The 13502-nt window shown below is 41.1% G+C and overlaps 1 protein-coding gene across 9 annotated transcripts in view; it reads left to right on the top strand.

Annotated features, from left to right (window-relative positions):
- The window catches only part of dnm1a (dynamin 1a), a 49949-nt gene extending 36587 nt beyond the window's left edge, over positions 1 to 13362 (top strand). For 3 of the 9 annotated variants that reach the window (XM_008424354.3, XM_008424344.3, XM_008424353.3), the window contains 7 exons: positions 6185 to 6294; positions 6933 to 7044; positions 7288 to 7302; positions 8014 to 8184; positions 8294 to 8535; positions 9102 to 9314; positions 11218 to 13362. In XM_008424354.3, the coding sequence (XP_008422576.1) occupies positions 6185 to 6294; positions 6933 to 7044; positions 7288 to 7302; positions 8014 to 8184; positions 8294 to 8535; positions 9102 to 9314; positions 11218 to 11248 (894 nt within the window). In that variant the 3' untranslated portion in view covers positions 11249 to 13362. Of the gene's footprint in view, positions 1 to 6184; positions 6295 to 6932; positions 7045 to 7287; positions 7303 to 8013; positions 8185 to 8293; positions 8536 to 9101; positions 9315 to 9416; positions 9454 to 10050; positions 10089 to 11217 lie in introns of all 9 variants that reach the window. The other 6 variants (XM_008424356.3, XM_008424355.3, XM_081613735.1 and 3 more) reach the window with 4 other exon arrangements.
- The last annotated feature ends 140 nt before the right edge of the window (positions 13363 to 13502 follow it).

Genomic DNA, 13502 nt, shown 5'->3' with positions numbered 1-13502 from the left:
TTGACATAAGTGAGACATTTTTCTGCTCATAAACAAAGTTTTACAACCCTGGATTTGCTGTAAATGCACATGGTCAAGAAGAAGAAAAATTCCCAATCCTCGTTTGAAACTGTCAGTCGTTAGCTAAACTCCAAACGAAATAAACCAAATCTATACTCCCACTGTTGTTTAATTAAAAAAAACAACAAAAAAAACCCTTCTAGCTAAACTATCTGACAGTGCTCTTCTTAACTTCTTTTGTTTTATACTTTAACCTCTATTCTTGCACATCTGAAAGGCATGCAAGAACTCTAATAAGAAGCAAGTTAAGTGAAAATGGTCCACCATGAAAACCATGTGTGCCTTCAAAGCTTGTTTGCATTTTAGGCTCAGGTTAGCTTACACATGTGGATGTTTTACTTCAGTATGTTCTGACTTTTATGTTTAGTTCAGACCAAAATTGCTCTTTTTAGATTTACACCGCTGCATGCTTTCGGACTTTTCAACCAATTTTGCAAATGTGGTTTTCATAAGCTGAAGAAACCCAAGGAAATTTATAAAAGTCCAAGAAGAAATAATCCCCTGCCCCCCTCCCCCCCGATTTTAAAAAGAAATGGGGGGGTGTGTGGGGGTGATGGAAGCAATCAGAGACAAACAACAACACATTTATTTCAAATCACAGTAAAAGTAAACTAATTAACATAAAAATGTGACATTTAACAAATCAGATAATTTAGGAAAAAAACGATTATTTTTCAGTATGCTGAAAAATAATCGTTGAAAAAGCACATGTGAGAAGAAAAGGATAAAAAGGCACCAGAACAATAAACAAAAGCAGAGTAAAACAATGAAAAACACATTTCTGCAACAGTTGGCTTCTTTTATATCTTTTGCAAAGTTTTACATTTTATCACTATCGTCTTGTCTTATACTGTGCAACAGAGACTTCACATTTGTTCATGTGTATAAACCAGGAGACTCTCCACATTTGCCATTCATCACTTTGACAGAGTAATACAAATACAGGAACCTCTGATGCTGTGATTACGTGACTTTCTGAAAGGGGGACTATAAATATTCCTCAGATTTCATGCCGTCATAGAACAGCGAACGCCTTAGTGTGAGCTTTAGCCATCAGCAAAACCGGTAAGCCAGAAATGACTAATTGAACACTTGGTCTCCATGAAACACACATGTGGCGAGCATCACAGTGGCAGAGGTGTTGCCATGGCAGAGGTTTCAGGTTTTTATTTGTTTCTTAGTTTTTTGATGGTCAGATGTGAATAAGCACACATGTTGATCGGCATCAGAAAAGTCTGGAATTTAATGAAAGTGATTTACTGAAATGGAAGCGGTAGGAAAAAAACAAACATATATTTCCCGTCCTTCCTTCCTTCCTTCCTTCCTTCCTTCCTTCCTTCCTTCCTTCCTTCCTTCCTTCCTTCCTTCCTTCCTTCCTTCCTTCCTTCCTTCCTTCCTTCCTTCCTTCCTTCCTTCCTCCTTCCTTCCTTCCTTCCTTCTTCCTTCCTTCCTTCCTTCCTTCCTTCCTTCCTTCCTTCCTTCCTTCCTTCCTTCCTTCCTTCCTTCCTTCCTTCCTTCCTTCCTTCCTTCCTTCCTTCCTTCCTTCCTTCCTTCGTACTTTGATAATTGCATTTTTAGTTTGAAGCTGTGACATTTCTAAATAAATGGACATGGTGAAAATATGATTTTGAAAAATGAACCTTCATTTATTTCCTCCAGTAAAAGGTTAACTAGCCCAAATTATTGGGTTATTTCCTTCTCCTTTCCTCCCTTCGTTTGCTTCCTTCCTCCCTTCCTTCTCTGTATGCAAATCCTGTACAGTATCTCCTCCAAATTCATGGAGTGAGTCACTAAACAGGAAGAATGACCTGTTGGGTTCTGCCAGCTGTTGCGCATCAGGCTTCCTGTCTTAATGTAGGAGTTTGCTCTTTGTTGCGCTCGGTTTCACAGGAAGAGCAGAGAAACACGGTGAGGTAGAGACCGAGACGGTCGGAGCATGCAGCCGAAACTCAATCAATCATACGTGGGATTTCAGTGTTGTTGCTGTCAGGAATCTGGACGCTGCAGCTTGCAGACCAGTGAGGGGGATTCTTGCCGTGTTATCAGGTAACACTTTACTATAATTTATGAGCTATTAGAGAGCGTGTGGACACTGGTCCGCTGCCCAAGGTGATTTGTTAGGAGGATTATTGAACAAACCGTGCAGACTGATGAGTCATAAACAGCTGCAAATTTTTACACTTGAACCTGAAATAGCTCCACTTTAATAGTTTCCCATTGGACTTCTCTCCACTAAGGTTTTCTGTTCCTGATTTAAATGCTGTAAACATGTGGTCTTACTTTAAATAAAGTCCAAACTGTATAAAGACTAATTAGGTTTTCCTCAGATATTCCCTCTGCTCTTTCTCACAGGTCTGTTGTCTTTTTTTTTTAGTGTCCAGTGTTTATCACATTTGCAAAGTCTTCTATAGTGGTGAAAAATGACTTCTTCTTTTTTTCTTCACCAGTTCACCAGCTGAAGCGGGTTCATTATCCTCGCTAACTAACTCTCCTCCTGCATCCACATCATGTCGGAACAACAGAACTGCCCTTTGTGTTAAACTTTTTTTTTTTTAAGACACAACTCAATGGGGGAATGGCAGAAGAATGGAGGAAAAGAAAAAACGGAGGGAGGTGAGGAGGAGGGTTGTGAAAATTGCCGTTGGCTGCCACCCAGGGCCCGGTCTTTGTGGTAATGAAGGGTTAGAGGCAGCGTTATTGCTCCCAGATGCCGTGCGGCTCCTCCACATCGCTTTGATGAACGGCCCAAGTCACCAGGACTTTTCTATCAAACTCCCATCGACGCGCACGTTACCGCACACACACACACACACAAACACACACACAACACACACACACACAACACACACACACACACACACACACACAAACACACACACACCGAGCGTGCAGACCCTTAAAACAACGCGAAGGCATTAAACAAGCGTCTTCTCGTTTTTTTTTATTTATTTATTTTTCTTTTTTACCAACCAATCAACTCCGATTTGTTAATTGGCTCCGGGATGTGTAAGGGTCACCATGTACTCATGCGTGTTCTGTGGGGTGTTAGGTTTCCACGTGTGATTAAGTGTGATTAACATTCAGAAACGGTGCCTGAGCTTTTCAGATTTTCAGATGTATAATATTTTTTTTTGAATGGTGAGCAGGAGGGCGAAATGCATGTATGAATGCAGGAGGGAACTTCCTCTGGCTTTAGTGAATGAGTTTTTACTCACTCACACAACAGATCCATGCAAACTGCACTTTATTCACGCACCAACTACAACACGCGCTGACTGACTGGGGTGTATTTATGGACGAAGGAACACTGAAAAGAAAAATTGAAACAGGAAGAGTCCACTCCAAAAACCAGATTAGTGGTTTAGTCAACACAGACTTCCAAGTCTATGTTGACTTGAAAGTCAGAGTTTGGGCATCAGAAAAGTAAATTGGCTTGAAAAAGTAGTAATCACCACTGGGCTGCGTTTTAGTGGGACTTTCTGTGATAGACCAACACAAAGTTGTGCATAACAGCAAATTGAAATAAAATTTAAAGCTGGTTTTAATGTCTCTTGTGATTAAAACGTTTATTCGGTCCTTTTAAATCTTCATAAATTAAATCCAGTGCAAGCACCTTCCCTGAGCGCTCTCCTTACTGGTATGTGGAGTCCATTTGTGTGTAATTTATTCTTGTTGGAGATGCATCTGTTCTTTTAAGCCCTAGGAGGCTGAAATATTGAAAGGAATCCATAAAATGATTCAAATGCTGCTTGACTTAAAAATTTATCAAGGTTCTCCTTTTCCATGATGTCATCATAGGGCCTTCATGCAAAGTTTGTTTTTTTTGTATGGTAGGGAACAAAAAAAAAACATCAAACAAACAAAAAACTTGCCCAAAACACCATCCCAAACATGCAGCATCATAGTACTGCAACGGTCAGCATCAGCAGACTTACTGGGAAGATGGAGGAAGACAAATGTAACACAGTCCCAGAGGAAAAGCTATCAAAATCTGCAAAAGATAACACTAAATACACTGAATATACAGCCGGAGCTGTGATCGAGTGGTTTAGATTAAGGCTCAGAGGTGTATTAGAATGGCCCAGTCAAAGTTCAGAACTGAATCAGACTGACTTCGAGCTATCTGGTGAAAAAGAAAGGGCTAATGTTTTAGTCTCTCAATATGCAGAGCTGGCAGAGACGCACCCTAAAAGACCTGCAGCTGCAATTGCATTAGCACTATGTTCTGCAAAGTTTTGACTTAGGGACATGTCATAATTTATTAGAATTTATTAGAAAACCATATATCATTTCTCTTCCGTTTTGCAAGAAGGCTCCACGTTGTGTCTCGTAAAATTCTGACAAAATATGGAAAAGCTTTTGGTTGCTCAGTTATAAAATTTGGGAGAGTTCAAGTAGCCTGGGAACTTTTTTCAAGGCCTTAAAGTATTTCATAAGTCAGCCTTTAGCGCCTCTTTGCATCTGTCTGTTTGAATCAGTCCCAAAGTGTGGATTTTATGTCGACTGCATTCTACAGACTAAGGTCAAATAAAGTGCTTGCGTGCTTTTGTTTGTTTTCCCATGTGTCCGTGTGAGTGTGTGCTTAACGTCTGAAATCTGTATCGTTGCCCACTCACGCTGACTTTCAGTTTACGGGGAGCATGTGAGAAAGCACTCAGTCTACATCCCTGAACACACGCTAGCAAAGAAAATCCTTAAAAATTGATCCGATTGCCAGAAAGAAAACAATACGATGCTGCCACATTGTATTGTGGCGTCATTTCTACCTGCTGAAACGGACATCAAATCTATCAAAACATTGCAGCAGTTGTAGTTCTTTATGTCTGCTTTTGTTCATTTGACTTTCCCCTCAACATCTAGACACCCAGCAGTCCTCTGCACTCCTCCTCCTCCTCCTTCTCCTCCATCTTTTCCAGTTCTCCTGACTGGATTTACTGGCCACAGGAAAGGAAAATGTATGAATCAGTCCAAGGCTGCTCACTCCCCGGGAGAGGGGAAAGCCAGGGAGTGAGGGGAACAAGGGAACTGAAAAGAAAATAAAAGAACGAGGAACGCCAAGAAGCAGAAATGCTGAACCAAAAGAAATAAAAGAGAAAAAGGGGGAGCGGGAGAGGGAGGAGAATGGGAGTGGGATACTCACCAGTGCTATAAATGATGATGTCAGCATTGAGCAGTCTCGGGCGATTGCTTGATTTTTGCTTTTTTTTTTTAACTTATGTGCATGTGAGTGTGTGTAGTAGACACCAAGAAGTGCTGGCTTTTGCCAAACGTGTGTTTGTGTGTTCCTTTGTGTGTCTGTGGAGATTTTACATGGATTCAGGGGATATGACCATTTGGCTGCACAGGTCATAAATCCTTTGATGAAGGAGTTTGGTCTCACGTGAAATCCCTTGCGTCTATTCCTTCTTAACTCTGACACACACACACACACACACACATACACACATGGTTGGGCAGGGCACGCCTGCGGTTAGCCTTCCAGATGGTTTTAAGGTTAGTTAGAGACTACTATAAGAGGAGCAGCGTATGTGTGCGCGTTGAGTGCATGTTTTTAGAAACTCTGTCACCCTGGCTTATTTTTAGCGTGCAATTTTGTTAATTCTTACTTTACTGTGTGTAGTAAAAAATACAAACTTTCCAACAATAGACCCCGAGGAGTTCAACCACAACATTTGTGTGAATTAGAGAGAGCCGGCATGTCTCCGACTGAGGTGACTAACTTTGAGGTTCCCTCCCTGATACATCAACAGTTGGGCGTTTGTATACCACATAGCTGTGTGCAGATTTACAAGTACAAGACATTTCGAGTCTCTGCTGTGTTTGTATATATGTGTGTGAGTTGAATACGCAAAGTTGTAATCAAAACCAGAGACTCCTTTGTCTTGTTCCCAGTTCATCAGCCTGGGAGCTTAGCACAAAGTCTCTTGAGTTTTTTTAATCGATTTTTTTCCCCTCTCTTCTTTATGTTTCAAAAACATTTAAACCATCCCTAACAATGCAGTCGCCGCTGGTTTCGCATTGCCAAAGCAGCAGCAGAGCCTTTAAAGCACCATTTGTGCTGCTATACTCAGTACATGTAGCATCCATTGTTGTCATCGAAGTGTTCCTTTTGCGCCCCCTGCAGGAGAAGGAGAAGAAGTACATGCTTCCAGTGGACAACCTGAAGCTGCGGGATGTGGAGAAGGGCTTCATGTCCAGCAAGCACATCTTTGCTCTCTTCAACACCGAGCAGAGGTGCCCTTTTATTTGCCTACACACAAATAAAACGATGTGAGAAAATTCACAAGGCATCATTCAGAGTTCTGACATAAGGAGGCAGCTGGCAGAAGCATTTGTTCAGGATGGAAAAGAAATTATTTTATTGTCTCACATTGGAGAGATTAAAAAGAGAATATAAATATTGTACAGTAAGTTGCAACATAAGTATTGTGTAGTTATTAAAAACAGCTATTCTGGTCCAAAGGAATGTGCAGGTTCCAAAAGTAGATGTCTGATTTGAAAATTAAAATATAGACAATAAAACTGCAGAGTTTTATTTGCACAGCAGAACTGTGCAGATATCTGTAGAAATGTTATTTAAAATGAGTGAAATCTGTGCAAATACCACCAAGCATCTAAACACTTATCGATCACTTATTGAACCTTAGTTCAATAAGCACAATTTGCTATTGGCTAATAACTCAAAAATAGTAATATTTGTGTCTAGCATGCGAACAACTGGAAAAATATTTCTGATGCTGTAAAGAAAAAGGCAGCTTTCAAAACAAAATTGTGTTGTCTACAAGGTTGTTATTATATTAGTTCTATTTTCAGTTGAAACGTGTGAAGTTGCCCAGGTTGCATCCTTCGACTTAAGGGTTTTGCATCCACAGGAACGTGTACAAGGACTACCGTCAGCTGGAGCTGGCCTGTGAGAGCCAGGAAGACGTCGATGCCTGGAAGGCCTCCTTCCTCAGAGCCGGAGTTTATCCTGAACGCGTAACCGTAAGCCTAATTTCTTTACTGACGTGAATATAATCACGAGTCTGAAAAAGAATGCATGCATTTTCTTTAAAACGTGCAACGTTTGTACGAATAGAATCCTTCCTCTTTTTTTTTTCACATTTGAAAATTTTTAGACACGTGGAGAAAATGTTCATCGATTGCATCGTCGGTTTCATTGTTGTCGTGCCTCACATGCTGTGTGTCCTTCTCAATGTCTTTGCACTGCTGTTGTGCTCCTCGTAGGAGAAGGAAGGAAAGGTACGGTATCCTTCACATCTGTTTCTTTTTTTCATTCACACACATTTTTACTAGCTTTTCTGAGCTTATTTTTCATTTAGTTTAATAAACTGACAGTAATCAGTAAAGGTTACCCACGTTTTCAACTACTGTAGGTGTTTCAAAAATAATGAGGATATTTAATATGAATAAGAAAACGTTATAGATTTCAGAAAATATAATTATGTTTGGTCAGTAGGGGTAGAGGACAGTGTTTTTTTTTTTGTCAAAGTAATTAATGCATAATTACTGCGCTTTCAAACGTTCCCAGCAAAAATGAAAGATATTAATCCTGTTACAGAACTCAAATAAATCTAGCAGACACATTTATTGCAGTCTAAAGAAATATATGAACACACTTTACAACATTGTTAGTATAGATACCTCCTCCTAAGCTTGTGCTTCTATTTGATTTAGCTTTAGCTTCTCCTACATGCAGGGATTTTCAGCATGCAAGTTGAACTAAAAATTTGAATGTAAATTATTTAAGTGCTGTTGTTGTCAAAACACTCGCTTTAAAAAAAAAAAAAAGAAACACCAGCAAACCCCTTGCTCGCATTGTCTGCATTTGAGCTTCAGTGTGAAGAAACGATAACGTTTTCGAGCTGCAAGTTGACGAAACATCCATAGAAAATCCACTGCCCTCCCTTCTGCGCGTCTCCCTCTCCCATCATCTCTAATTTATCTCCGCAGAGCGAAGGCAGCGATGAAAACGGCTCAGACAACTTCATGCACAGCATGGACCCTCAGCTGGAGCGGCAGGTGGAGACGATCCGCAACCTGGTCGACTCCTACATGGCGATTGTCAACAAGACCGTGCGCGACCTGATACCGAAGACGGTCATGCATCTCATGATTAACAATGTGAGCCGTCAGCGAGGCTTCTGCGAAAGCAACAAAAAAGCTTTTAAGATTTAAAAGTGCAAAAAACAAAAATCTTTGCTCTTTTTAAATTTTTTTTATTTTTTTTAAGACAAAAGAGTTCATTAACGCTGAGCTGCTGGCCCAGCTCTACTCATGCGGTGACCAGAACACTCTGATGGAGGAATCTCAGGAGCAGGCGCAGCATCGCGATGAGATGCTCAGGATGTACCACGCCCTGCGGGAGGCGCTGAGCATCATCGGCGACATCAGCACAACTACAGTGAGCACATCAATGCCGCCCCCAGTGGATGACTCCTGGCTGCAGGTCCAACGCGGCGGATCCGGAGGAAGGTATGTCAGACATGAGCGTGAAATAGTTTGAATCTTTTCTTGAACGTCGTGCTCTGTAACGATCCTCACTGTGGTTACAGTTCCCATCCATCCATCCATCCATCCATCCATCCATCCATCCATCCATCCATCCATCCATCCATCCATCCATCCATCCATCCATCCATCCATCCATCCATCCATCCATCCATCCATCCATCCATCCATCCATCCATCCATCCATCCATCCATCCATCCATCCATCCATCCATTTTCTTTACACCCTTGTCCCCTAGTGGGGTCGGGAGGGTTGCTTGGTTATAGGTTTCTTTGTGCAAATGAACTTTTTACAGGTGGCTCAACTTCGAAACTTAAGGAAAGCGCTAGCAAATCAACTTTTTCAGAAAAAAACAAAGAAACAAACACTATATCCAACCTTCAAAGATAGACCTATAGGTCAAATAAATAAACTAGCTAACCTCATCTTGGCATTTTAAAGCTTTTGTGCAGTCAGGATATAATCTGAGCCTCTCTGGAAAATCTGAATCTCTGAAAATCTTTATTTCCCATCTCCATTTCTTCTCCAGGTCTCCAGCGACCAGTCCAACTCCAAATCGCAGGGCTCCACCAGGCCCACCGGGCCCACCAGCTCGCCCGGGCTCCCGTGGACCCCCACCGGGGCCTCCTCCTGCTGGGGGCCCCCCTGTACCGTCTCGCCCCGGAGCGTCTCCAGATCCTCACGGCGGGCCGCCCCCCACTGTGCCCTCCCGGCCTAACCGCGCGCCCCCCAGTGTGCCAAGGTGAGTAGAAGCATGAGAAGCCTTTTAAGGCCAGGAGCCCGAAATGGAAACATGTTGCAAAAAGTTGGACATTCAACCAATATTTATGATATTCTATGTCAGGGGAATGTGAAGATGCCAGGATGAGGGGATAAACGAGGTAAATGAAACTAGAGAGTACTGCCTTGTGATAGAGGACAGTAGATGAAGTAGCAGCAGATGGTTAGAAATCTTTACGTAGATACATTTCAAGTGACACCGACTACATTTTTTTTCCTTTTATTTTGTAATTAAGTGAACTTTAAACACAATAATGCTTCGTCGGCTACAAATTACGAACAACTTATTATTTGCACCCATGCTTACATCGCATCAGATAATTGTTTTCGCCTGGTGTCTTTGCCCTCTATGTTTCCCTTGTGCTTTCCTGTGCTTGTGATTTATTAACGTTTTTAAAGCTAATTGTCTTAAAGCCGCTTGCCTCTTGTTTCTACTGTAGAATCTAGAGTCTCTGTGCAAAGCTCTCTTTGGGGGAAAAAAAACAAACAAAACAAACATAAACTAAAGATCTCTTTATGGGTCTTGAACACGGATTTATTCTTGAAGAGAGCTGCGCACATGCATCGCTGGCCTGCCCCCTTTCACTGTAACTCTGCACTTTTTCTGTCTCCCTGCTTCTTCCTCTCCTTCTCTCTCTCTCTCTCTCTCTCACACACACACACCTCTGTCACACACATAACTACTGTTCCTCCTGCAGAATCACTATCACTGACCGATGAAGACTAACGTTTCTCGGTATGTTGGTTGCTGTGTGTCCCCCCCACCCCTCCTCCTAAATGCTCATCGTGTTCACAAACCTCCTCGGACTTCATCTTCTTTTCTGCACGGCATTTTTCTTTACTCTCTTTCTCACACTTTTCTATTCTCAGAGCAATGCATGAGTCTTTAAGAGTTATTCATCTGAACCAGGTCACGGGAAACAGAAAAGTGTGGGTTGTTTTTAGTGCCCAGGAGCACAGCTTTTGTGTTTTTTCTTGAATTTTGGTTGTAAACATCATGACATCCCACCTGTCCGTTGATGCGTCTCTGTTGGTTGGAGAAAATGCACAACAGAGCTACGTGCAGGCTAACCCCAGTTGGATGTGCAGTCGCAGCATCTTCATTCGTTCTCCCTCTCCGGCCTATAATACGTTCCTTTGTTTCCACATACCAGAGAACTGAGAACTCTGTAATGTTGGTGGTACTTTTTGTGATTTATCCATGTGCACAAGATGCAGTTCTGTGCAAAGGAATTCATAACCCTTGAAGCTTTTTTTTTATTTTTTATTTTTTTACATTTAGTCATGTCACAGCAAAAAAACTTAAACGTGTTTTATGGAGATTTGATGTTACTGAACAGAAGGGAAATTATGCTTGCGTTTTAGATTCAAATTTAAAAAGTGTTATGTATTTGTAGTTAGCTCTCCCTTTGACAAATGCCTTGGGTTTTATCTCTACCACCTTTGCACAAATGAAAACAAGAACATTTTTCAAATTCTTCTTTGAGTTTTTTAGCAATTATCTCTGGGACAACTCTAAACTGAGATTAAGTCACACAAAACTGAGCTCTATTTACTTAAAATTGGCTTAATACAACAAATACCACGCAACTTTCAGGTTTTTTCGAAGACGTTACGGTTCCGACGACACAAAACGTGACCTCCTTCAAGGGTGTGGATACTTTTGCAAATCACTGCAAAGTAACTGTGCGGGTCTGTGAAGTCTTTTCGTGCACCTGTATGAATAATCCTGGGAGAACACAAAAGCCTTTATCCCGGGTATCCGTGAAGAAAGCGAAACAGCAAGAAAAAGTTCACTTTATGAAGAACAGATCTGACCTCTTCTCTTTTCTTCATGTCTTCCCCTCTCTGTTTGTCCGTGCCAGTCGGAGACCCCCGCCTTCTCCAACACACTAGACCTCAGAGCTCCTTCCTCCCTCCTTCTGTTTCCCCCCTCTGGACGAGAGAGAGAGAGAGAGAGAGAGAGAGAGGCGCTTCGGACAACAGCGCCACCTTCCTCTCATCTACTGCCCGGTCTGACCCTCCTGCTCCCGCCTCTCTGCCCTCCCACCCCACCACCCGCCCCTCTGTTTTCACACAGAGAAGCAGAATACTTGAAAGCATGACTTACGTACAACTTTGTTCCTCACAATTTAATCGCAGAGACCATGAAATGATCATATTAGTCAACCGCGTCAACGTATTGTATATCCGCGCAAGTTCAAAGCAGAATGCTTCCCCTCCTCTTATATTGAGAGGGGTAAACATTTACGAGTTTAGCATGAATCTATGCCTGAGCTTCTCGAAAGCGTCGTCTCAGTTTTAGCATTCGTTTCATTTACTTTCATCAGGATTTGTTTGCTCACCTTTGTTTTTTGATGAACAGAATGACGTGAAACCAGAACCTTTTATTCAGGATGAGGAAGTACTTTACATTATTTAATGTTTTTTTTTTTTTTTTTGCACATAAGCATCATATTAGTAGCGTGGTGCATGCTTTGAGATCGTGAAAGATTTACTCCATCTTTGTTTTGTAAAGAAATGAGAAAAATGTGTTTTTCTTTGCAACATTTGCTGCTCAGTGGTGGAAGTGTTTCTTTAAGAGAGGATATCCAAACTGAATTCAGTCTAAAAATATTTACTTTGGTTTTTTTTTTTGTATCCAGATTTTAATTTGTAATTATCCTTCAAAAAAAAAAAGAAAAAAAAAGAAAAGAAAAACAGCAAGTGAGGAAACAATCTTATTAGTTTTTATCATATATCTTTTAACATACTTTCTTTTCTGGTTGATGGAGTTTCGTTTTTGATCTTTAATCCTGCCAAATTAGTTCTTGTTTGATTTTTCTATGTTCCTTGAACAGTTTGGTCAAACAAGGGTGGGTCATCTCATACAGACACCCCTCAAACACAATTTTCCTTTCTCTCTCTCTTTTTTTTAAAAGCTAATCCATTCTTTCCCACTGTCCAAATCTATAAAACAGCAGCACCACCCAGGTGAGGAAGACGTAGATGACATCTGAATTCTTCAATTTGAAAAACCTGAATGGATAAAAGTCTCCTTCGTTTTTCCCTTTTATTCTCTCCATCATCTAAATCACGTAGCGGATCCTCTTATTTTGCCAGTCGCAGTCTTCAGAAAGTCTCACTGTTGCTAAAGCTTTGTCACATCCTCGTCTTACAACTGCTGCACTCTCAGACAACCTATGCAAAAGAGAAACGTGGTTTCTCAGTCTTTTTATGGTAAAAAGATGCATCTAGTGTAGATTATGTCCCCTTTTTGTTCCTCTGCTTAGTACTACTGCTTAATTTTGCAGAGGAACTTTTTCAACTTTCTCTTCCACAAAGGGCAGATTTGGAAAGTCTAGTGGAGGGTAAGAGATTTAATTGAGGAGTGTCCAACTGAAGTGGGCCACATCCCAATTTGTCAAAACCATTTTTCCTTTCCACTGGTGAATCATGTATTTTTTTTTTATTCATTTAGTCCAATAAAGCAAACTGAAGGTTGGGCTTGCATTGCAGCAACATGTGAGAAAGGTTCAAGAGGTCTGAATGCTTCTGCGACTGCGCCGCTCCTGAAACTGAACAAAACGAAACCAGAGAAGGAGACTTTGTGACCCGAGTTGTTTCTTTAGACTGTTAACTCTTTATGTAGAGTGTAGTACAAGATGGTGGCCTCGTAACTCAGGTTAGTCAGGTTTGAGCACGTGATGCCTAAAATGTTAAATTACACAGGAAAAATATTTTTAAAAATTGCATTCAAGTTGCTGATCTGCCATTTCTTCTTTCTCTCTTTTCTCCTGCTCTATTTTCTCTCAGTGGTCACGGGGGTGAGTGAGAACATGAACAGTCCCAGTCTATGCATAAAGTACCACTGCTTGTGTTGTCACATTACTGAGCAGAAACCACCTTTCAATCCCTTCGTTTTTCTGCCACTGAGCTCTGCTGTCAATGTTACGTGTTGTATTTTGACCCCCAAACACAAACAACCCACTAGCCTTACCTTATCCTGTGATCATTACTAGAAAGAAAAATCTCTGATCTCAACATCTGCAAAGCAAACATGAAATCATATCCGATTTAACAGTAACTAGTTTATTAATGAGTTATGTATTCGTGTGGTGCATTTTATTAGAGACATGTACTCTCTTCTGTTTAGATCATTTAGTCTACA

Source organism: Poecilia reticulata, chromosome 12 (genome assembly GCF_904066995.2).
Source record: "Poecilia reticulata chromosome 12, P_reticulata-male-v2, whole genome shotgun sequence".
Classification (NCBI taxonomy): domain Eukaryota; kingdom Metazoa; phylum Chordata; class Actinopteri; order Cyprinodontiformes; family Poeciliidae; genus Poecilia; species Poecilia reticulata.
Note: the sequence above shows the minus strand (reverse complement) of the source record. Positions and strands in the feature narration are given on the sequence as shown.